The 22289-nt window shown below is 46.2% G+C and overlaps 2 protein-coding genes and 1 long non-coding RNA gene across 5 annotated transcripts; 2 read left to right on the top strand and 1 right to left on the bottom strand.

Moving 5' to 3' along the window:
* Positions 1-1452: 1452 nt before the first annotated feature.
* On the top strand, positions 1453-19598 carry LOC116725825 (uncharacterized). The gene is made up of 2 exons (XR_004340491.1): positions 1453-1484; positions 19099-19598. It is a non-coding gene; the product is annotated as an uncharacterized LOC116725825 (long non-coding RNA).
* LOC116725805 (tetraspanin-33) lies at positions 1993-9904 on the top strand. Of its 2 annotated transcripts, none has more exons than XM_032572188.1 (8): positions 1993-2383; positions 2855-2912; positions 3311-3435; positions 5283-5318; positions 5423-5518; positions 5585-5713; positions 9075-9236; positions 9302-9904. In XM_032572188.1, the coding sequence occupies exons 1-8, from the start codon at positions 2231-2233 to the stop codon at positions 9443-9445; spliced, it is 903 nt and encodes a 300-aa protein (XP_032428079.1). In that variant the 5' UTR covers positions 1993-2230; the 3' UTR covers positions 9446-9904. The 2 variants fall into 2 exon arrangements, with proteins under 2 accessions (XP_032428079.1, XP_032428077.1); XM_032572186.1 differs by having other exon boundaries at positions 1995-2383; positions 5283-5357.
* Positions 10008-21893, bottom strand: slc1a8a (solute carrier family 1 member 8a). Of its 2 annotated transcripts, XM_032572111.1 has the most exons (11): positions 21444-21893; positions 16831-16910; positions 15352-15567; positions 14163-14205; positions 13877-14084; positions 13156-13255; positions 12613-12846; positions 12345-12539; positions 12073-12207; positions 11879-11981; positions 10008-11311 (listed from the first exon to the last, which is right to left on the bottom strand). In XM_032572111.1, the coding sequence occupies exons 1-11, from the start codon at positions 21720-21722 to the stop codon at positions 11159-11161; spliced, it is 1746 nt and encodes a 581-aa protein (XP_032428002.1). In that variant the 5' UTR covers positions 21723-21893; the 3' UTR covers positions 10008-11158. The 2 variants fall into 2 exon arrangements, with proteins under 2 accessions (XP_032428002.1, XP_032428001.1); XM_032572110.1 differs by having other exon boundaries at positions 13877-14205.
* Between the last annotated feature and the right edge of the window lie 396 nt (positions 21894-22289).

Raw genomic sequence — 22289 nt, 5'->3', positions numbered from 1 at the left:
TTCTGCTCAAATGTATTGTTGTGATTTATTTTCTTCATTATTTTGAGAACCGAAATCTGCTATTTCTTTTTTACATTATATAAATAATATTTCTATATTTTAATTATCATTTAGATCTATCCTTAAATAATTTATTATTTGTTCTAGATGTCAGCTGCGGTAAATTATATGCAGCATGTAGAATCTTCCCTGGCCAGCAGAGGGAGCCCGCCTCACCATCAGCGGCCAGCAGCATCTGAATCTCACTGCGGTCATCACTAAACATTATTTATAATCCAAACTATGTCACAGTGAAGCTGGGATTTAGTGTTTAATCCGCTGCCACGCAGCTTAAGTCAATTTGAGCTTGAAATTGATTATTTGATCTGATCGGAGCATCTGGAGAAAACAGCAGGGGGCGATGTGGTTCCATGAACCTGAGATGTTCCTGGTCATTTATTAGAGAACTGATTGGTGGAACAGAAAGTCAGAGGTTCTGCGGTACGTAATGTATGACGTCAGACCAGGCTGGATCCGGTTGGTTCTGACAGAACTGTTTGTTCTCTAGTTTTCTGTCCGTCAGGTTGCCAGGTTCATGGCTGCTCCTGACTGTTTATATTGAAGCTGAACTTTTTCATCCGAGGCAACACAAACCTGGACAGGTTCTGAGCCGGGTAGCAACTAATTACTTTTAAGATAAGATAAGATAAGATTTATTTGTCATTGTCATCAACAGATTACAGATTGAGATTTGCTCGACTCGAGTTAAGATGCAGGTTATGTGTATATACATAATATACAAAGATAAAGAAATAAATAGTACAAAATGAGAAATAAATAGACATCAGAAGATGGTTGCAGCGCCTGGAGGTGTCTCAACAGAATTGACATTTTTAACAAAGTGGTGTCAAGAGCAGAAGTTCTTATGCCTTTGAATTTAGTGCCATGATTGCCATCGGGTAAAAACTGTTTTTTAGGCGATTTGTCCTGGTTTTTATTGCTCTGTATCTCTTGCCTGATGGCAGCAGCTGGAAGAGACCATGGCCAGGGTGTGAAGAGTCATTTAAAATGTCCAAAACTTTCTTGTGGAGCCTGGAAGTGTAAATCTGTTCCATAGTGGGGAGGGGGCAGCCTATGGTTCTCTCTGCTGCCCTAACAACCCTCTGGAGCGCCTTCTTGTCCGCGGATGTGCTGCTGCCATACCAGACACACAGACTGTACGTGAGCACGCTCTCTATGGAGCAGTGATAGAAGGCCTGCAGCAGGTCTGAGGGGAGACGGTTCTTCTTGAGTATTCTCAGAAAGTACAGTCTCTGCTGTGCCTTCTTCAACAGCTCCTTGGTGTTGGTGCTCCAGGTTAGCTTGTCCTCCAACTCCATGCCCAGAAACCTGAACACTGGGACCCTCTCCACACAGGTCCCACTGATGGTGAGAGGCTGGATGTCCGTTTTGTTCTTCCTGAAGTCGATCACCAGCTCCTTTGTTTTGGAGGTGTTGAGGAGCAGGTTATTGACTTTGCACCACTCTGACAGCCGCTTCACCTCATCCCTGTACTCCAGCTCCCCCTTCCCGCCTGAGATGAGACCAACAACAGTCGTGTCATCTGCAAACTTTATGATCTTGTTGCTGAGGTGGTTGGAGACACAGTCATGAGTGTAGAGGGTGTAGAGAAGTGGGCTGAGCACGCAACCCTGTGGCGATCCGGTGTTCAGGCTCAGAGCAGTGGAGGTGTGGGGGCCCAGTCTGACCCTCTGGGAGCGACCGGTTAGGAAGTCCAGGATCCAACTGCAGGTGGCTGATGGGAGCCCAAGGTTTGCTAGCTTGGACACCAGACGTTGGGGAAGTATGGTATTAAATGCTGAGCTGAAGTCCACGAAGAGCATTCTGACGTAGCTCCCCTGCTTCTCTAAGTGGGTCAGGGCAGCATGAAGTGCAGTGGATACAGCGTCCTCTGTGGACCTCTTTGCTTTGTAGGCAAATTGGAGAGGGTCCAGCTCAGCAGGCAGGCCAGCAAGGATGGAATTACAAATGTACTGAATTACATTTAGTTTAGTAACTTTTTGAAAAATATAAATGTTGCTACACTTTTTTACGTTAGTTTCATTTTTGGGTTCTCTGCCCACCTAAGGTTCTAAAAAACGGAACGTTTTAAAAACACACTAAGGTGCTGCTCCACATGCAGCCTGCCGGGGGCGCTGTGCTGGCCGGCTGAGCAGGTGTGAGGTGTGAAGGAGGAGGAGGAGCAGCTGGAATGCTGCAGCTGGAATGCTGCAGCTGGAATGCCGCAGCAGGTCGACACAAGCCTCGCTGCCGATCAGGAACCAGCAGGATGTTCCTGACAGAAACCATGAGAGGATACCGCGGCGTCAAGTACACCTTGTTCTTCTTCTGCTACTGTTTCTGGGTAAGTCCGAGCCGGTCCGGTCCGGTCCAGATGTCAGCTGGAAGGAGGAAGTAGTTTTGTTTTTCCTGTATGTCAGTGAGGCGACAGGAAGTCAGGATGGAGATGCGGTAAAGGTCACCGGGTCGGGACCAGAACCCGTGACGGCCGGTCAGAGGACTGAAAGTTCTAGGTCACAAACTGATGGATTAACGGGAGAACAGCCGCTGGAGGTTTGATTTGTTCTGGTCCAGTAAAACAGAACCTCCAGAACCTTCAAACTGCGCTTCAGAACCGGGTTGAATGTTTTCCCGCGGAACGCGGTGCAGCCGCTTTCTCCTCCTGGTGGCTGTTTGGTTGTTAAAGCTGAACTTTGACCTGTGAAGTTTTCATCTGCCAACCAGAACCAGTCGGTCCAGTCCAGAATTGTGTGTCTGAACCAGCAGAATTCTGAGGTCCAGTTCCTGACCAGAACCTCTCTGTGTGACCCTGCAGGTCGTCAGTGCCGTCCTAATCGCCGTCGGGATCTATGCCAAGGTCGCCAAGGAGAAAGGTCAGTGAAGGTCGTTCCAGCAGCAGCTGGTTTCCTGGTTCTGTTCACAACACGACCCAGTTAGAACCGGGTTCAGACTTCTGGAGGTTTCAGGAAGGGATGCTGCAGCAGCACAGAGTTAAACCCGTTACAGGGTTTGTGTCCTGTTTCCATAGCAACGGTTTCTGGTTTGAAAAGCGTCCCTGAAACATCCGGGTCCGTTTCCAGGAAATTCTGCTGATCACATTCCTGAAGATGAAACCAGGAAACGATCCAGATCCAGACAAGTTTCAACTTTTCCTGCTGATGGTGAAACAGTCGGCCAATTACCTGCTGAGGTTTCCGTCTCCATGGGAACCAACAGAAATAAATGGAAGTCCATGCAAACACCTACTGTGTGTGTGTGTGTGTGTGTGTAGATGTAGTCGACACTCTGACCGTGGATCCAGCGCTGCTGCTGATTGTCGTCGGATTGTTGATGTTCCTCATCACCTTCCTGGGATGTTTCGGAGCGCTGCGGAACGCCACCTGCCTGCTGAAGACGGTATTTGATTGTCTTGATTGTAATTATTTATCGTTTTATCCAGAGCGACGGGGAGTCAGCAGAGAAAACCTTCAGAATCCAGTTGGAGTCTCTGTGTTGACAACAGAACAAGTCTGGGTTTGACTCTCTGTCTTTGTTCTGAAGGAATTTTTATCCAAAATTATTCTGGAGGAATGAAAACCTTCAGCTGACCTGAATGTCTGAGAATCGCCAAAATCTTTCTGTAGCTCCTTCTACAAATGGAAAAGCAGCTAAAACGTTAGCTGTGCTAATCCAAAGCATTAGTCATAAACATTAGTTTCACTAATGCTAACACAAAATGCAACACATTATTTAGGGGAAGCTAATGCTAAAAGACTATATGGACCCAGCTTCAAGCTGAAGCTAATGCTAAAGCTAAAGCAATATACCTGAACAGTATTTAGGGGAAGCTAATGCTAAAGCTCCAACTTAAGTTTAAATTATATCTGACTCACACTCTTGAGCACCAATTTAATTTTTGATATTATAATTTACATATTCTACACGCCTCTTAAATATGGTTAAAAATGTCTAAGAATTCAGTTGATAATCAAAACGTCAACACAGATGTTAAAACACAGATCAAATGAACGTTTACTAAACATCTGCTTTAGAACTTACCCGGAAAAATTCATTTAGTTCGTTAGACACAGTTAGCAAAAAGAGTAAAATTTAAAATAAAAAATTAGTGTTGCTAATAGAGCATTAGCAGAACTGGAAACTAGGAGTTAGTGAGAGCAGCATGAGAGCGCCACCTAGCGGAACGTTGCTATTAGTTGGTTTCCTGTTTGTTTCCTGTTGATTTCCTCTTTGTTTCCTGTTGATTTCCTGTTTGTTTCTTGTTGATTTCCTGTTTGTTTCCTGTTGGTTTCCTGTTTGTTTCCTGTTGATTTCCTGTTTGTTTCTTGTTGATTTCCTGTTTGTTTCCTGTTGATTTCCTGTTTGTTTCTTGTTGATTTCCTGTTTGTTTCTTGTTGATTTCCTGTTTGTTTCCTGTTGGTTTCCTGTTTGTTTCCTGTTGATTTCCTCTTTGTTTCTTGTTGATTTCCTGTTGATTTCCTGTTTGTTTCTTGTTGATTTCCTGTTTGTTTCCTGTTGGTTTCCTGTTTGTTTCCTGTTGATTTCCTGTTTGTTTCCTGTTGATTTCCTGTTTGTTTCCTGTTGATTTCCTGCTTGTTTCCTGTTGGTTTCCTGTTTGTTTCTTGTTGATTTCCTGTTTGTTTCTTGTTGATTTCCTGTTTGTTTCCTGTTGATTTCCTGTTTGTTTCTTGTTGATTTCCTGTTTGTTTCCTGTTGATTTCCTGTTTGTTTCCTGTTGATTTCCTGTTTGTTTCTTGTTGATTTCCTGTTTGTTTCTTGTTGATTTCTTGTTGATTTCCTGTTTGTTTCCTGTTGATTTCTTGTTGATTTCCTGTTTGTTTCCTGTTGATTTCCTGTTTGTTTCTTGTTGATTTCCTGTTTGTTTCCTGTTGATTTCCTGTTGTTTGCTCTTTGTTTTTGTTTCCTGTTGTTTCCTTGTTGTTTCGTTGTTTCTTGATTGGTTTCTTCTTGTGTTTCCTTGTTGATTTCCTGTTTGTTTCCTTTGTTTCCTGTTGATTTCCTGTTGTTTCCTGTTGATTTCCTGTTTTGTTTCTGTTGGATTTTGTCCTGTTGTGTTTCCTGTTGATTTCCTGTTTGTTCCTGTTGATTCCTGTTGTTTCCTGTTGGTTTCATGTTTGTTTTGTGTTTGATTTCCTGTTTGTTCTATTCCTTTTTTCCTGTTGATTTCCTGTTGGTTTTCTGTTGGTTTCCTGTTGACGTGTCTTCCTCTCTGCTTCCTCCTGCAGTTCCTGTCCATCCTGGCTGTGGTTCTGGTCCTGCAGGTCGCTGCTGGAGCTGTGACTTACGTTTTTACCGACTTGGTAACAGAACACCAGCAGCAGAACGCAGAACGTTGAGATCCGGTGTGAACTCTGATGCTGTGCAGGTGATGGAGAGGACGGAGACGCTGATGATGAAGGGCGTCGTCCGCTACAGGGAGGATCAGGACCTGGAGAACGCCATCGACTTTGTGCAGAAGAAGGTGAGCTGGACGACCAAAGCAGCTCAACGTGCGGCGTGGATTTAACGGAGAGCTGCTGTGTTCCAGTTCCAGTGCTGCGGCGTGGAAAACTACAAGGACTGGTCCCGGAACGTCTACTTCGAGTGTTCTGAGAGCAACCCCAGCCTGGAAGTCTGCGGCGTTCCCTTCTCCTGCTGCATCCACCTGCAGAACCAGGTCAGACCGACTGGACCCGGTCTTGAGTGAAATTCTGCCCCCCTGTGTCGGGAGCGCGCTGCAGCCAGAGAGGCAGTCTGCCCGTTTCCACGGCGCTTCTGATCGATTTGTCGGTAAAACAACTCATATAATCATGTCGAGGTTGTAATGTTGACATGATTATGTCAAAATGGTCAAATAAATAAATAAACTAGGTCTTCTTACACCGTTTGTGTTGGTTTTTAATCACCAAGAGAATCAGTCTGGTTCCAACTTTTGTCATTTAAGCCTGACAATTAAAAGTCACCAAACAGGTTTCCTAGTTTATTTACTTATTTGACCATTTTGACATAATCATGTCAACATTACAACCTCGACATGATTATATGAGTTGTTTTACCGACAAATCAATCAGAAGCGCCGTGGAAACGGGCAGACCGCCTCTCTGGCTGCAGCGCGCTCCCGACACAGAGGGGCAGAATTTCACAGGGGGGCAGAATTTCACAGAGGGGCAGAATTTCACAGAGGGGCAGAATTTCACAGAGGGGCAGAATTTCACAGGGGGCAGAATTTCACAGAGGGGCAGAATTTCACAGGGGGGCAGAATTTCACAGGGGGGCAGAATTTCACAGAGGGGCAGAATTTCACAGAGGGGCAGAATTTCACAGGGGGCAGAATTTCACAGAGGGGCAGAATTTCACAGAAGACCGGCTCCGCTCACGGTTCCCTCAGAAACGCCGGGCAGGTTTTGGTTGTTTCTTAAGCCTCAGAGTCCAAACCTGGACGGAAAACCAAAATAAAACGGCAACATGTAGGAAGTAAAACTCTACGGAAGCATATTGGTGTCACGGAGGGAAACATTTCGAGCGATATCACGTTATAACGTGATCAATTGTATGAACGTGATAGTTATCTTGCTTAAACGTGATAACTTCATGTCCAGGAGGTGGCGGTAGTGGGCTTTACGTGCAGGCATAAAGAAGGCTAGCACAGTGGCTAACAGGAGTTTTCCTTCATGCTCGGTCTAAAACATGGAGAGAAACTGATGCTGCTCCGCATCGAAAGCTAACGTGGCACATTTATGTTGTTCTATGTTAAAAACCGGGGATGTAACCGATGAGCTGGTGTCGTCCAGCCGCCAAATCGGCGAGTATATAACTTTATTCAGTAGGAACAAAGCTAAATAAACTTCTATGCCCTGTAAGTAGCAGCAGCTGCGCCCCCTGCTGGCCGTGAACGGTTGACTGTGCACAAGTCCTGAACCTCATGTTTCAGTAATGGATCAATAAGTGGGAGTGGTTTAAATTTAATGTTCGGACAGCAGCAATAAAGAGGCAAACTTGCTTCAAAGCTGAGGAGACGGAAACAATCCCAACTTATTAAATCTCTAAGTTCAAAATCAGTTTTATCGTCTGAAGAGCTGAGTCAGCCTGATGGGTTCACATCTCAACTAGATCAAGTTGTTCTAGATAAATCAAACGGGGCTTTCATTGGCTCCAGGACGGAGAGAGAGACGGTCCAAAAAGAAGATTCAGAAACTAATTATTAATGGTAGCATCACTGAAGACCTGGATTTAATACATATAGCAATTAGAAATTTCTATAGAAATCTTTATTGTTCTCAGTATTCTGAATCCTTTCTGATGAACTTCAGGAATCCGTTGAAAAAATGAATCCTGATTTTAAAACCTTTTGGAAGACGACTTAAGAATGGAAGACAAACGGCCTGGACGGGTCAGCCGCTGAATTTATGCTTTCTGTTGGAAATATTTACACAAAATATCATTTGAGGCTCAATAATCTCTCCCACCATGAAACGTCTGATTCTCTGATCCCCAAAGCAACAAAGATCCTTTATCACTGGACAGTTGGAGACCCGTCACTCTGATGTACAAATTATAAACTATTAGCTCTTGTTTATGCTAATCGCTTAAGCAGTGGATTATTATGATTATTAATGAATGCCAATCAAAGGGAAGAAATATCACCACCGTGCTAGACTGATTTTTGACATGATTGATTGTTTCATTGATAGCGACAGTTTTATTTTATTCCTGGATTTCTTTAAGGTCTTTGATTTGTTGGAACATTGCTTTATTATAAAAACCTTAAAATATTTTGCCGTAGGGGAGAAGTTGTGTAATATAATCAGGTTATTTTATAGCGATATAATAAGAAGCTCAGTTTCTCTGCGAAGAGGAATCGGGCAGAACCGACCAATTTCACCACAATTATTTATTTTAACAACTCAAATGCTTAACCTTACTAATTATGAAAAAATCTCATTTGCATGGTGTTAAAACTTTTGATAAGGAATTCAAGATAAGTCAATCTGCTGACAATACAACAATTTTCGAAGAGATAAAATTCTGGGAGACATAACTCTGAAATCCATTTTAATGTTTCCCATCTGGTCTCTCAGTATTAATAACTATGAATTCTGCTCATCCATTAAAATATCTGGAATATTGATCTGAAAATAAAACTATCAGAGGGAAACACTGGACGATGTTTGGAGCCGCTGGTCGATTAGAGATCTGAATATTTTTGGACAAACTGCTATCCAAAGCGGAAATAGAGTCCAGATTAATTCATCTATTTATTCTGTTTTTATCTCTGACAATAATATTAAGATTCAATATTCAATAATCTTTAGATGTGGAGGAACAAAACTCACCATTTAAGTCGTACTGCACGTATGAAATATGATGATGAGGGAGGAAATGGAGCGTTAGATGTTGAGGCTCTGATTTAGAATAAATTTGTCTCTTTTTGTCGACGTGGTTTCATAAAGTTTTATTTAATAAGCCTGGATTTCCTGCGCAAATGTGATTATGAATCAACCAAGATTCATATTTTGCTGTCTAATTTTCACAAACAAGTTTTGCATTTTTGGAAAATATTTACCCGTACTTTTACCCCACATGGATCCATAGTGTAGAATAACAGATCAATAACAAATCAATAATAGATCGATATTGGTAAATAGAAAATCTATTTTTAAAACTGACTGGTATGAGAAAGGTATTTTATTTGTCTCTGACTTAATGGACAGTAATGACGTTTTGCTAAATCATAGAGATTTTACCAATAAATTTAATCTGAACTGTTCTTGTAATGAATATCTATAAACATGTAAATCTATTCCTGCAGTTCTGACCCAAAACATTTCCTGATGTTTCTTCATCCTGACCCAAACTGACTGGAAGAGTTTTAATGTTGAACTGCATTCAGATCTAAAGTGTTTAATGATTATAATAAGAGCATCTTGGAGAAAACAGATTTATCTGGTTGAGAAGAATTCTGCAGGTTACAGAGACTCACTGCTAAATCTCTGTCTTTGTGCTGCACCTTTGTGCTGCACCTGCTCCTGCCCCTGCAGACGGTGCTGAACACCATGTGTGGTTACGGCATGCAGCAGCAGCAGGAAGCGGCGGCCCGGCAGCACATCTTCACGGCCGGCTGCCTGCAGCGGATCGTCCTGTGGGCCCAGAAGAACCTGCTGCTGGTGGCCGGGCTGACGGCCGGTCTGCTGCTGCTGGAGGTACCGACACCGCCGCCGAGCGACCTCCCGCTGACCTCCCGCTGACCTCCCGCTCTCTCCTGCAGGTGTGCATGATGGGTCTGGCCGCAGCGCAGGCGGCCTGGATCCACCGGGTCCGACGGAGGCAGAAGGTCAGTGAAGGTCGCCGGGCAGAGGAGAGGAAGGAGAGGCTCTGGTTTCCCGCCTTCGCTGACTTCACTGAGGAATGATGATGATGATGATGATCAGCTTCGTCTCTGCAGGCTGGACTCAGCAGAACCAAACAGAACCAGGTTCTGAGGTTCCTTCTCATCTCAGAGCTTCAGGACTTTAAAGTGTGACCTTTGACCTGTCGGGGTTCCGGTCTTCTTCAGGCCGCTTCCTCTCTAATCCCACCTGTTCTGCTATAATCTGAGGCGGATTAGCAGCAGGATCACCTGCGGCGGCAGCATGTTGCTGCGGGAGGCGGCCGTCACACGCCTTATTGGATTCATGACCTCAGGGTCGACCAGCGCGCGCGTGTGTGTGTGTAGTCAGGATGCATGATGGGAAACCTCGTGTCTCATTGATCCTGTATTTTATACGAGCCCATCGCCATGGAAACGGTTTATGTATGAATACTTGTGGCCTTCTGCTGGAGTTTATCAGAGAAACCAACCAAAAAATAATACATGGTTCAAATCTGAAAAGTGTGGTGTGTCCCCATAAACACTCAGGTCAGTTCTGGTTCTGAGAATATATTAAATTGTTACATTTTTGTAATAAAATGTTTTAATGTAGAAAATCAGCAAATGAAGAGAAAAAACTTTTTATTTCAGGTTTAATTTGGCTGGTCAGAGAAACCAGGAGAAAATATGGAAAAGTTCAAACCTGAGCATCTGAACATCAGAACCAATATTCTGACACCAAAACGTCCTAGACAAAACCCGCCTCCAGGCGAGAGATGGATGTGAAAAATAACACATAAATATTAACTTTATGGTCAGGAATAAAAAACAAAAACCTTTAAAAAGAAACTGAAGTTTAGTGCTGAAATAATTAAACTGTTAAGGCTTTAAAAACAACATTTCATCATCATAACCATCCAATAAAAACCAGCACAGATATAAAAACATAGATGTGACACAAACTGGCTGCCTGCTGAGAGTTGGCAGAGGAACGTAGAGGTCAGAGGTCACGTTAAGGCGGGTCAGAGTCATTGGAAACGAATCGCTCTTCAAATACGATGAGATTAAAATCTCTGAGCTGAATCATCTGAGAACCGAAGAACCGCCTCAGGTTCTGATCCGAGTCCCCATGAACAGAATCAGAACCTCTGAGCCGGAAACGTCGGTTAGATTCCCAGAATCCTTCAGTTCTCCGTTCACATCACCAAGAGGAGCAGTTAAAGCACGGCGGCCGAGGAAGAGGAGCGCCGCGACAAAGAGCACTTGGACTTATTCATTACCTTTGACCCCTGACCGGGGCCAGCACCGCCAGCCAATCAGGTCGCTCCGTTCTGCTGACACAAGCATCCGGATCAGAACTCTGGATCTAGTCTCCTTGCATGTCAAAGGTCAAGGTTTAAATCCCAAATCGGGATCCGGCCGGTTCTGGATCCCTGCAGGTTCTGGATCCCGTTCGGTTCTGGATCCGGTCGGTTCTGGAGATCCTCCCGGCTTCGGAGTCGATCATTGTTTTTTGTTCAGCCACAAAAACAAAGAAGATCCGTCTGCATGAAGGGATTCTGTCAGGTTCTGACCCAGTTCCAGTGGAGAGACAACCTGCCCCCAACCAGCAGGATGAGGCGGATCATTTCGGTCTGAGCGACCTTTGACCCCGTCTGGAGCTCACTTCCAGTAGGACCGGCCGGTCGAAGAGCGGAACGGAGAGTCCGGCTCCGGTTCTTCTCCGGTCCCAGACCCGGCGGTCTGAGGAGCGCTGCCTGACCCGGTTCTGGTCCATCACACCTGGCAGATGTTGTAGTAGACGGTGTGGGCCCGGCAGGGGCCCGGCGGGTCGCCCGGCGGGTCGCGGTGGCAGTGGATCTCCGTCATGGGAACGCTGATGCTGTAGGAGTTGCTGTGGCGGTTCTGGGTTCCGTACGACGGAACCGGCTGCAGGGAAACAGAACCGGTTAGAACTCAGAAGGTCAGGATGGAACAACATTCCTGCTGATTTCTCTGTTTTCCATAAATTCAGCTGAATGCAGAAACACGTGAAGGAATATCTGATCTTTGCTGATTTTTTAGTTTTTCTGACTAAAACTTTGTGGAGCCTCTAAACTCTGCAGGAAGTTTCCTGGTGATCTGGACCAGCACAAAGTTTCCTCTACAGGACCAGTTCAGTTTGTCTGCAGCATCAGTCTGTGCTCTGACTGAGGATAAACGGATCCGCCCCTTCCTGCAGAGAAAGGGGCGGAGCTTAAGCTGCAGTCTGAACCAATGAAGGAAGTCAGCAGATTGTGTTTCCAGAGACGACATGAAAGGAGAAGGAAACCATCAGAAACAGCTGAACGAAAGGTCCGAACGACCGAAACAAAAACAACCAGAACCCGGATGGACCCAGATGGACCCAGATGGACCCGTTGGACCCGGTTGGACCCGGTTGGACTGGACCCGGTCAGTAAAAAGTTCTGGTCCCTGCTTTACGTGTCCTGACTGATGCTAATAAATGTTTTTTACCTTTCCTGTTTCACTCAGAGGAAAATCTTTTCGGCACAGGTGTGCGATGATGCCTGCGGCCAGGGCGTCGCCCAGGACGTTGATCATGGTGCGAAACCTGTCGCTGCGGGTCCAGAAGGGGGCGCCGTCAGACTCAAAACACAAGAAACCGTCTCTGCTTGACACAACGATAGTTACAGATATTCAGCACTTACAGGATCCAATCAATGGCCACAATCAGTGTGATGTCATCGGGCGGCAGGCCCACAGAGGTGAGGACGATCACCATGGTAACCAATCCGGCCTGAGGGATGCCGGCGGCTCCGATGCTGGCGGCTGTGGCCGTGATGCTGGAAGACGAGGGAGACGGTCAGAGTCCAGCTGCTTATTGGAGGAACAAATGAGAGAATCGTCTGCATACGGGCGAATCGCCTCGTCTGCACGGAGACGCAAACTGTTTCTGCTCAGGCCAGGTGAGACTCCTCACCTGATGGTGACCAGCTGGCCGAGGTCCAGCTCGTAATCGTTGACTTGAGCGATAAAGATGGCCGCCACAGCCTCGTACAGCGCCGTGCCGTCCATGTTGATGGTGGCTCCGACTGGCAGGACGAAGCGGGCGATCTGCCGGTCGACATGGCAGTTCTCCAGCAGGCACTTCATGGTGATGGGCAGCGTGGCAGAGCTGAGGAACATGGAGGTTTCACTCCGTTTCTATCAGAGCTCAGGAGGAAGCAGGAGGCTGGAGCGGCACTGACCTGGAGGAGGTGGCCAGCGCGATGACCATGGCCTGCAGAAGTCCCCGGATGTAGCTGAACGGGTTCTTCCTGGTGAGGAGGAAGTAGAAGAGAGGGAGGAGGACGAGGCCGTGGACGAAGAGGCCGGTGAGGACGGTGATGCCGTACCAGCCCAGCTTCTTCCCCAGCGTGCTTGGGTCCTGCATGTCCAGGATCTTCCCCGCCACCAAGAAGATGATCCCAAACGGGAAGTACCTGAGGAGACAGCGATGTCCTGAAGGCGGAGCCAAAAAGGGCGGAGTCCTGCAGAGGGACGGGTCTGTGACATCACAGATTGCATCTTTCCAGATCAGCTCAACCTCAGAAGACCGAGAATCGTTTTATTGGAGCTGAAATTCTTGGGAATCTTTCAGATTCAGACAAAGAAAGGGAACAAATCGTGGTAACAACAGAACCAAAGATCAGGTTCAGCTCCTGAGTTAAGTTCTGGTTACATCTAGACTCAGTCCAAGGAGAAGCTCAGAAAGCCTGGACCCACTGATCCTGGTTGACTCTTTGACTCACCACACAGCAGCGTTGATGATCTTCATCACACACTCGTTGATGCACTGACAGACGTTGACCAGCGGAGCGCCACGTTCTCCCATCCTGCCCAGCAGCAGACCTGCACAGCAGCCAAACAGCATTTACTCTCTGAAGTTCCTCTGGAACAGGTCCGCTTTGTAAACATTTGGTTATCTCTGCTGCTTCTGATCTGGACATGATGAAGGCCAATCATCAGAGCAACTTCAGCTTCAAAATTTCTACATTTCTCAGAAAACAGATGAAAAGTTGGAAAACTGTTTCCATCTGAGGGAGGAAACTTCAGGGTGTGTCTGTGTCAGAGCCCAGAAAAAAGATCCAGGCTACTGCACACCCAGCGGTGGAAACGTGGCGCAGCAGATTATATTCTGAATCCAGCTAGTAATCTGATTACTGCCAGGCTGAAATCAGTTACAGTCCATCTAACACGTTACAGATATTATACGTCAAGCAGGTTTATTGAAAACAAAAAAATAAATATCTAATAAAGTGACCAGCCTAGGCATGCTAGTTGCTAACCTCTCCAAAGTATACGCCAAGGCTAACGCTAGCTTATTAAATGCTAACGTTAGCTAGTACTCTCCTTTTGGTTGCTAAGTTACCGGTGGTGATCTATGATTAATCAGATCAGTAGCTCAGAATGGGCGTAGCCTCTTGCCACTGCTGGTTGTGCATTTTGGCCCTAATGCCTTGCCATACTCACCCATGGTGGCGGAGAAGATAACGATGCCGAGGACATTCATCTGCTGGCTGCTGCCGGGACTCGTCTTGTAGATGACGTCTGGGGGCGGAGTCAGCTCCAGGTAGACGGTCCGTCCTTTAGGGTCGTTGTCGTCGGGGACAACGTAGACAAAGTTAGGCTGGATGGTTTTGGTTGAGACTCTGAGGATGGGGATCAGGTCCGTTTTGTACTGCAGAAGCAGAATCAGGTGTTTAGAGGAAGGAAACGGAGCAGAACTGACAAGCTTCAAACCTGTGAGGAGGTTTACCTGCTGGAACGTGGCTTCAATCAAGTTGGAGGGAACCATGTTTCTGTGGATGAAGGAGAGAAGAGCTAGCAAATAAACAGAAAATCTTCATCAGACACAATGAGTGTTGGAGCTCCACTGGGCCGTGTGCTCGCTCCCCTGCTCTTTACCTTTCTTACTCAATACTACACAGAACAAAACATCCTGAAGTTAAACATGAAGTACGGCGGCCAGAGAGGGACAATAATCTGTCTCTGTGTCCACTCCCCGCCTCGTCTCCTTAGCCCAGCAGAGACTACATTTCCTGAGGCGTCCATGAATTACTGGAACCAGACTGGTGCTGCTGGTCAGAGTCCTGTCCACATCAATGTTGGACCCAGAGGTTCCCATCAGAACACACCTTGTTCCACTGTTCTACGGTTCGGTTCTGACCCTTGTGTGTCGCTCTGTGCCCGGGTTCTCTGGCTGTCCTCTCTTAGATCCCTTCAGTGTGTGCTGCCCCCTGCAGGCCAGCCATGTCCCACAGAGTCCTGACCAACTGCAGGAGCTTCCTCTGCTCTCTGGAACTGCAGGAAGTTCTTACAGCACAACAAAAACAGGCGGCAGGCTGCTGCACGCTCAGAGGTCAGAGGTCACCAGGATGACGGTGAAGTGTTGAACCGGCGCGTGCAGCTCCTGTCAGACCAGGTCTGCAAACGTGCGGCGGCAGAGATCAGTGACTCGGTTAATCTGCCTCTCATCCCGCAGGATTACTAAAAATACCGCCATGAGCCGGAGCTCTGAGGGGATGAAGAGCTGCAGCGCTGCTACGGTTTGTTGACCCTTGTTGGACTCATCATTTCTGGATAAAACTGATCAGCTCAGCTTCATTCATACAGCTGCAGGTTGCTAGGTTACATCGTCAACACTGGTGACTGACTGGTTGGACATTAGAAGGGAGACGAATGTCTCTTTACATCCCAAACAAGACAAAGTTAAAACTAGCCACCATGTCATCTGTTTGCTGATTAGATCATTTCAAAATGGGTTTTTATTCCAGGGCATCAGAGTAAAGATGGCTGAACACCAAAACATTCCACCATATTTAAGACTTTAAGCTGTAAACAACGGTCTACTTCACAGGTTGGCCTCCAATGCTTGGAAAGCAAATCACTCAGACAAAGTATGCCACCTCCTCCACACAATGAAGATGACCTTTGACCTCCCTCACCTGATCAGGTCGAGCAGGGCGTCGGCCGAGGTCATGACCGGCCCGCCGCCCAGACGGTTGCTCTCCATCTCCGTCCCCGTGCCGGGCTTGATGATGAGAACGAGGACGATGCCGACCACCACGGCGATGAAGGTGGTCCACAGGTAGTAGGTGACGGTGAGGACGCCCATCCTGCAGCACGCTTTGGACTCCATGGACGACAGGCCTGACATCAAGCTGCAGGACAGACAGGAGGACACAACCGTTATGCAGCCTGTGGAGCCTCAGGAACGCTTCCGCACCAAATCAGCCCTTAAATTACAGAACGATATTAGTGCCAAAATGAAGACTACAGTCTACCTAGCGGTGGCTACGTCCTTACCACAGGAGACTATAGACCAGGGGGGCTAATCTGGCTCAAGGCGTGTCCTGCAATTTAATGTCTCCCTGATCAACACACTGAATCATGGCTGATCACTCCTAAGGACAGTCAAGTCTCACCTGCTAACGACTCATTTTGCTAGGTGTGTGAAGTTAGGCACATCTAAAAGTGCATAGCGGCCCTCGAGCGGATTGCCACCCCTGCTATAGACCAAGCTAGATAGACTGATAAGGACATGGCTACGTGCTTAGATAGGCTAGCGTAGCCATAGTAGCAGCATTAGGCTAATAGGCTAGCATTAGCTTGGTACTAACTAGCATGCCTAGGCTGGTCACCTGACCAACTTTAAGAATGCACTAATATTACCTCTACTGAGTTTCCACTAATCAAAAATCGGTTTAATGAATCACAATCTGTTTTATATGTTCTGATTTAATATTGAATAATCTAGTCTAACTTTGAAGAGTCTGATCACTGAAGTAGTTAAACTACGACAGATTAAAGATGCTGAAGGTACAGAAAAGGTATGTGGAGTCGCCCTTCAGCCATTTTTAGATGCATTATGCTGATTACAGTAAACTATCAGAACAAACTGCCAATGCTTCTGTATCCAAACATTTGTCTTTCTAAAGTTTCCTTTAAAGGAAAAAACACAAGTCACTGGTGGTAGCCTAGGCATGCTAGCTGTTAGTCTATTCAGTGCCAATACTAGCCCATCAAAAGCTAACGCTACAGCACAGGAAGAACATGAAGCAAAGGATGAGCAGCCTCAGCATGGTGGTCATCAGCCCCTCTAATGCTAACGTTGGGAAGGGTCAAAGGTCATCCCCAGAGCATCTGAAGTCCATTGTTCTCATGACAGACAGAACAGCAGAAACACCTCCAAGCGTGTGTGGAGCACGGAGGTGGAGGGATGGTGATGAGGGTTATGGGGTCAAAGGTCAGGACAGATTCATCATCGCAGCCTGGATCGTCTGCCAGCTGTTTGGGCTCCCGGTTCTACCGGTCCTAAAGGTTCTGGTTCTTCCTGCATCAGCGCCTGCAGTCGGATCAGAACCAGAACTGGACCGTTCTTAAACATTGGGTCAGATTGCTGAGCCGGTTCTGCTCGCTCCTACCTGGACGTGATGAGAGGAAGGATGAGCATCTTCAGCATCCTCATCAGCAGCTCTCCAGGGAAGGAGAAGTAGATCTTGGCCTGAGGACAAAACGGAGACGGAGTGTTTCATGGGTCTACTCAAAGTAAAACCTTCTAATCAGCTCTGAATTAAACAAACCATAATCATGTTTCACTCTTCTTCTGCAGATAAAAACACATTTTCAGCTAACAAATATCTAATTATCACAGAAAATGCTTTGAAATGGAAAATATACACCCTGTGGAAAATGTTTTAGTGTAGTTGATAGAAGTTCAGGCTTTCGGACGGTACATGAATGCATCACAGTGGAAGTCTTTCCTACAATGATGCAACCTCTGAATGTTAACCAACCACATAGACAGACTGCTTCTACAATTAGAAAGGAGACACAAATCATATGCGGTTCCTCAAATCTATTTATTTACATCTATGTGATCCCAGCAGCTCAGGTTATGCTTCATAAATCATCTACGATTCGCTCTGATGGTCAGTGAGCGGGTCCGACTCTGGTCCAGTACTGGACTGGTTCCAGTCCAACCTCAACAATAGGACTTCTTTGTGTCAATAGGTAATTTATCATCAAAGAGGTCAGGGGTCATATGTGGGGTTCCCCAAGGTTCAATCCTAGGACCCCTCTTATTTAATATCTATATGCTCCCACTGACTCAGGTTAACAGGAAATAAGATCAGTTACCATGACAACGCAGATGACACACAGCTCTACATTATGATGTCATCAGGTGACCTTTGACCCCATTCAATCACTGAACAGATGCCGACAAAACATAAATATGTGGATGAGACGAAACTTTCTGCAGCTGAACAGAAACTGAAGTTGGTATGTTTGGACCTAAAGAGGAACAATCTAGAGTCATAGATCTAGAGTTATAGATCTAGAGTTATAGATCTAGAGTTATAGATCTAGGGTCATAGATCTAGAGTCATAGATCTACAGTCATAGATCTAGAGTCAATGCACAGCTTCATTTTTTCATTTCATATTACAGCTGGAAGCTAGAGATCAGGCTGACCTCTGACCTCTGACCTCCAGACGGTTGAAAAGTGGTTTTCCTACCAGCTGGATGATTTCCAGGATTAGAGGAAATGTTCCCTGAATCTCTGACAAACAGATTGTTTTTGATTTACTGAACGAATTATTGTATTAAAACATAACAACCTGGTGTAAAGTGTTCAGCTGGACCTGCTGCAGGAGGATCCAGTTCTGATCCATTTCTTCTTCTTTCATATTAATTCCTGCATGCTAGCATAGCGCTGATGTTAGCCTTGTGTGCTAAACATGCTCCACAATTAAAACACAGTTGCCTCTTACAGGGACAGATTACTGATGCTGGATTTGGACTGAGTGTTGTTAAAGCTCAGCGGTTGGCAGGTGCAGCCTGTCCTGGCAGAGGTCGAAGGTCACTCACCTTTACAGGGACAGGAAGAACCTCACAGGAAGTTAAAGAAGTGAAGAAATGAATAGTTCATTGACCTACCCGACAGTGTTCTTCAAGCTAACAGTAGCTAGCTGACCCTGCAGGAAACAGTTATAGACTTCCTGCTCTGATCTATGTGACCTAGATCTATCTCTCCTAGTGACACTGTCTCTTTCAGAGGCACAAACTAAAATTAAACTTACGGCTCATTTTGATGAGGTATCAAAATAACGGGGGGGCAACTGAACGCAACATCACGATTTAAACATTTTTAAAACTCGATTCTAGAAAAATCACAGCGATGCAGATGAAACCGGGTCAGATTTTCAGAGTTTTCAGAACCCTAACCCTTCAGAACCTCCAGGTTAAACCGAATCGTCTTGTTTATGACTTTGAAACCGGATCAAAACCAGATCCTCAGAGCTTCAGTCAAAGTTTATTTCTGTAGCACATTTCCACCAGCCTCAGTCAACCAAAGCGCTTCACAACAAACATCGTAGATAAATGAAAAAGTAGAAATAAAATTAAGTTTAGTAAAAATAATAAGCCAAATATTAAACTGTCAGATTCCAAAAGCTAATAGTGTGAATAAAAACCAAAGATTATGGAGTTTTCCCTCCTTTTCTCTTTAGTTTCAGCCAGAGGGAGACGATCCACAGATTCTCTGTCTGCTTCCATCCTGGCTTTAGGGACAGACGGTAAAAGCTCAGGGTTCTGGTGGGCTGCAGGCTGCTGGAGCTCACTTCAGTACCGAGGACCCAAAACACTTAAAAACTATCAATAAGACCTTAAATTTGATCCTAAAGCAGCAGGGAGCCAGCGAAGGGTTTGTAAAACCGGGGCCACAGATTCACTCCTCCTGGTTTTGGTCAGCAGACCAGCTGCAGCATTTTGTTTGCTCTGCTGCAACCCTGAGTACAAAGAGTTAAATAATCTAAATGTGATGAATGATTGGATCAAAATCAGGCAGAGGAAGATCAGATTTGATCTTAGCAAGGATCCTCAGCTGGAAGAAACTGGCTTTGATAGCAGCGCTAACATGCTAATCAACTCTAACACAGGATCAACAATCACACCCAGAGTTTTCACAAATGGACGACAGCAGGAGGACGGGGGACCGACCACACCGTCACGTCCAGGAGAGGACGGCACTGACCAAACATACAATCTCAGTTTTTATTATTTGGGTCCAGAAAATGTCTGAACATCCTGAAGACGATCCTGGAACATCGGCCCAGCAGACTGGAGGTCATGTTGAGGCAGAAAGATCTGAACGGATCTGCAGAGCAGCAGAAAGAGACTTTGTGCTTTTTAAAGATGCAACCCAGAGGCGGCAGATACAAGGCGGCAACATCGACCCTGAGGAACCCCGTACTACAGAGGACCAACGCTGCCCCAGATCTGCAGTTTGTTTCTTCTAATGATGTAATTCATTTATCCCCCTTTAATCCTCCTGCTGTCATTTTATCAACAAAACATCCAACCAGAACCGGGTCGGGCCTGACAGAACCAGCAGGTAACCAGCATCCCACCAGAACCGTCAGAACCTGCTCCAGATGAGGAATGGACCCGGGTTTCTGCACTCAGCATCATCGCTAGCTGCTTCCTGTTAGCCGCCACCGCTAACGGTTCTGATGGTCCAATTAGAAGAACGAAAACAGAAAGTGAGGGCGATCCGGGTCTGAGGTCCAACTGTTCCCTGGACCCAGATGGGTCCGGATCCAACCAGGAGATTCTGGACGGATCCAGTTCCCTCATCCCAGTTAAATCCAACAGAATGACCTTTGACCTTCTAGTCCACAGTCCAGTACAGGTTCTGGTTCTGCTAATCAGAGAATTTCAGGAGAACGTCCAGAGGTCAGAAACCATGGAGACGATGGACAACCAGGTGACCTTTGACCCCTTGGAAGGTTCTGACCAGATCGGACCTGTGGAGTCCCAAAACCCAGAGTTCTGCTGGTGAAGGTCCAACAGAACCAACCAGGAACCAGATCAACATCAGAACAGGTCCAGAGTTCTGGTCCGGTCCTCAGACCCGAGTTCAGGCCTCCAGAACCTCCTGTTCTGCTAAAGTTCTGGTCCTCCTAATACAACTACGGGGTTCCTGTTCTGGACTCCATCAGAACTTTTGGGTCAGTGTCAGAAGGAATGGTTCTAATTGGAGCAGCTCCAGAACTTCTTTCCAAGTTCTGGAGTTGACCCTGTTCTGCAGGTTCCTGCTGATGACCTGCTCATTTGGACTGCTGGTTCTGGAGCAGAAACGTCAGGAACCTGTTTGGTTCTGAACCGGGTCAGCTTGCTGTTTGAGGCTGAAGCTGTGCTTTCAGTGGGCCGGTACGCAGGTCAGAGGTCAAAGGTCAGCTTAGTTATTTATTGAGAAGTGAAAAAAATTCTTCTGATTATTTGGGCTCAGATGACATAAAAGTTTAAAGTATTCAGTCCTTCCAGGAACGTCTCCCTGGTTGCTACGGAAACCAACATGACTTAATGTAAGAGTTGTTTAGAGGTCAGAATGTTTTTGTTTAGAGGTCAGAATGTTTTTGTTTAGAGGTCAGAATGTTTTTGTTTAGAGGTCAGAATGTTTTTGCTTACAGGTCAGAATGTTTTTGCTTAGAGGTCAGAATGTTTTTGCTTAGAGGTCAGAATGTTTTTGCTTAGAGGTCAGAATGTTTTTGTTTAGAGGTCAGGATGTTTTTGTTTAGAGGTCAGGATGTTTTTGTTTAGAGGTCAGAATGTTTTTGTTTAGAGGTCAGAATGTTTTTGTTTAGAGGTCAGAATGTTTTTGTTTAGAGGTCAGAATGTTTTTGTTTAGAGGTCAGAATGTTTTTGTTTAGAGGTCAGAATGTTTTTGTTTAGAGGTCAGAATGTTTTTGTTTAGAGGTCAGGAAATCCTGCCAAATCAGGTCTGAATCATTTTTAGATTTTATAAACTAAATATTCAGTACTGTAGACGTTTGGAAAGTAACGAGTTACAAAGTGAAAAACATTTTGTGAATAATTTTCATTTTGACAGATATGTACCAGTCTTCTGGTTCTGATCGGTGTAGTATCCAGTAAAGCTGCAGCAGAACCAGAACTGTTTGGGCCAAGCAGAGCTGCAGTCAGACTCACTGGGTCCAGAGAGGTTCTGGTTCCGGCACGGTTGGAGGTTCCGTACCTGTGTGGACAGCTCGGTTCCTCTCAGCATGAAGCCCAGCGTGCAGCCGGTAACCACGGCGATGACCGACAGCGTCAGCAGCCCGTTCCTCCGGCAGAAGCCCCTCAGGTTCCTCCAGAAGTCCCCGCCCACGAGGGCCCTCAGCCAGGCCCTGACCCGGCCCGCCGGGTCGGACCGGGCCTCCTCCCCGCCGCCGCCGGGCAGCAGAAGCTCGTCCATGGCCTCCGAGGTGGTGGGGTCGTCCTGGCAATGAGGCGCGGGGCAGCCGGCCTCTTCCATGAGGGAGAAACAATCAACAACAGCAGGCTGCGGGAGGCTTACCGCCTTAAGAGGCTTAAGGTGGACCGGAGGGGGGCGGCGTTTCCTCTTCACTCCTTCAGGAAGGTGATCAGAGGCCAATGAAACCGACTCCTTCAGCAACAGCTCAACTCACCAACAGGAAGTGATGTCACGTCCTGTGACCCAGACTCTGGTCTCCAGGTTCCTGCAAGAAAACCTTAAATCAAACCAGGGGGCCCAGAGGGGGGGCCGGGGCTGTTCACGGCCCTCAACGTGAGTTTGTGCGGTCCTGGATGACAGTTAGAGAACGGCAGGGTGAAGCAAGTTGATGTAGAAACATGTAAAAATCAAAAAACATGACAACATGCTGATCTGTTCTTAACGTTGTAGTTTTATTTTATAGTAAATAGAGAAACAGAAATGGGTGATTTGGGTTCTGCTGATTAGCTTCAGCGCTGATGCTAGCAGACGATGCTCTGGCTAAACACAGTCTGGACTGGACCTGCTCACCCAGTTTAAAGGGCCAGCATCATGAGTTTCCAGAGACAGAGACATTTTGTAGCTTAA

Source organism: Xiphophorus hellerii, chromosome 9 (assembly GCF_003331165.1).
Source record: "Xiphophorus hellerii strain 12219 chromosome 9, Xiphophorus_hellerii-4.1, whole genome shotgun sequence".
Lineage (NCBI taxonomy): Eukaryota > Metazoa > Chordata > Actinopteri > Cyprinodontiformes > Poeciliidae > Xiphophorus > Xiphophorus hellerii.
Note: the sequence above shows the minus strand (reverse complement) of the source record. Positions and strands in the feature narration are given on the sequence as shown.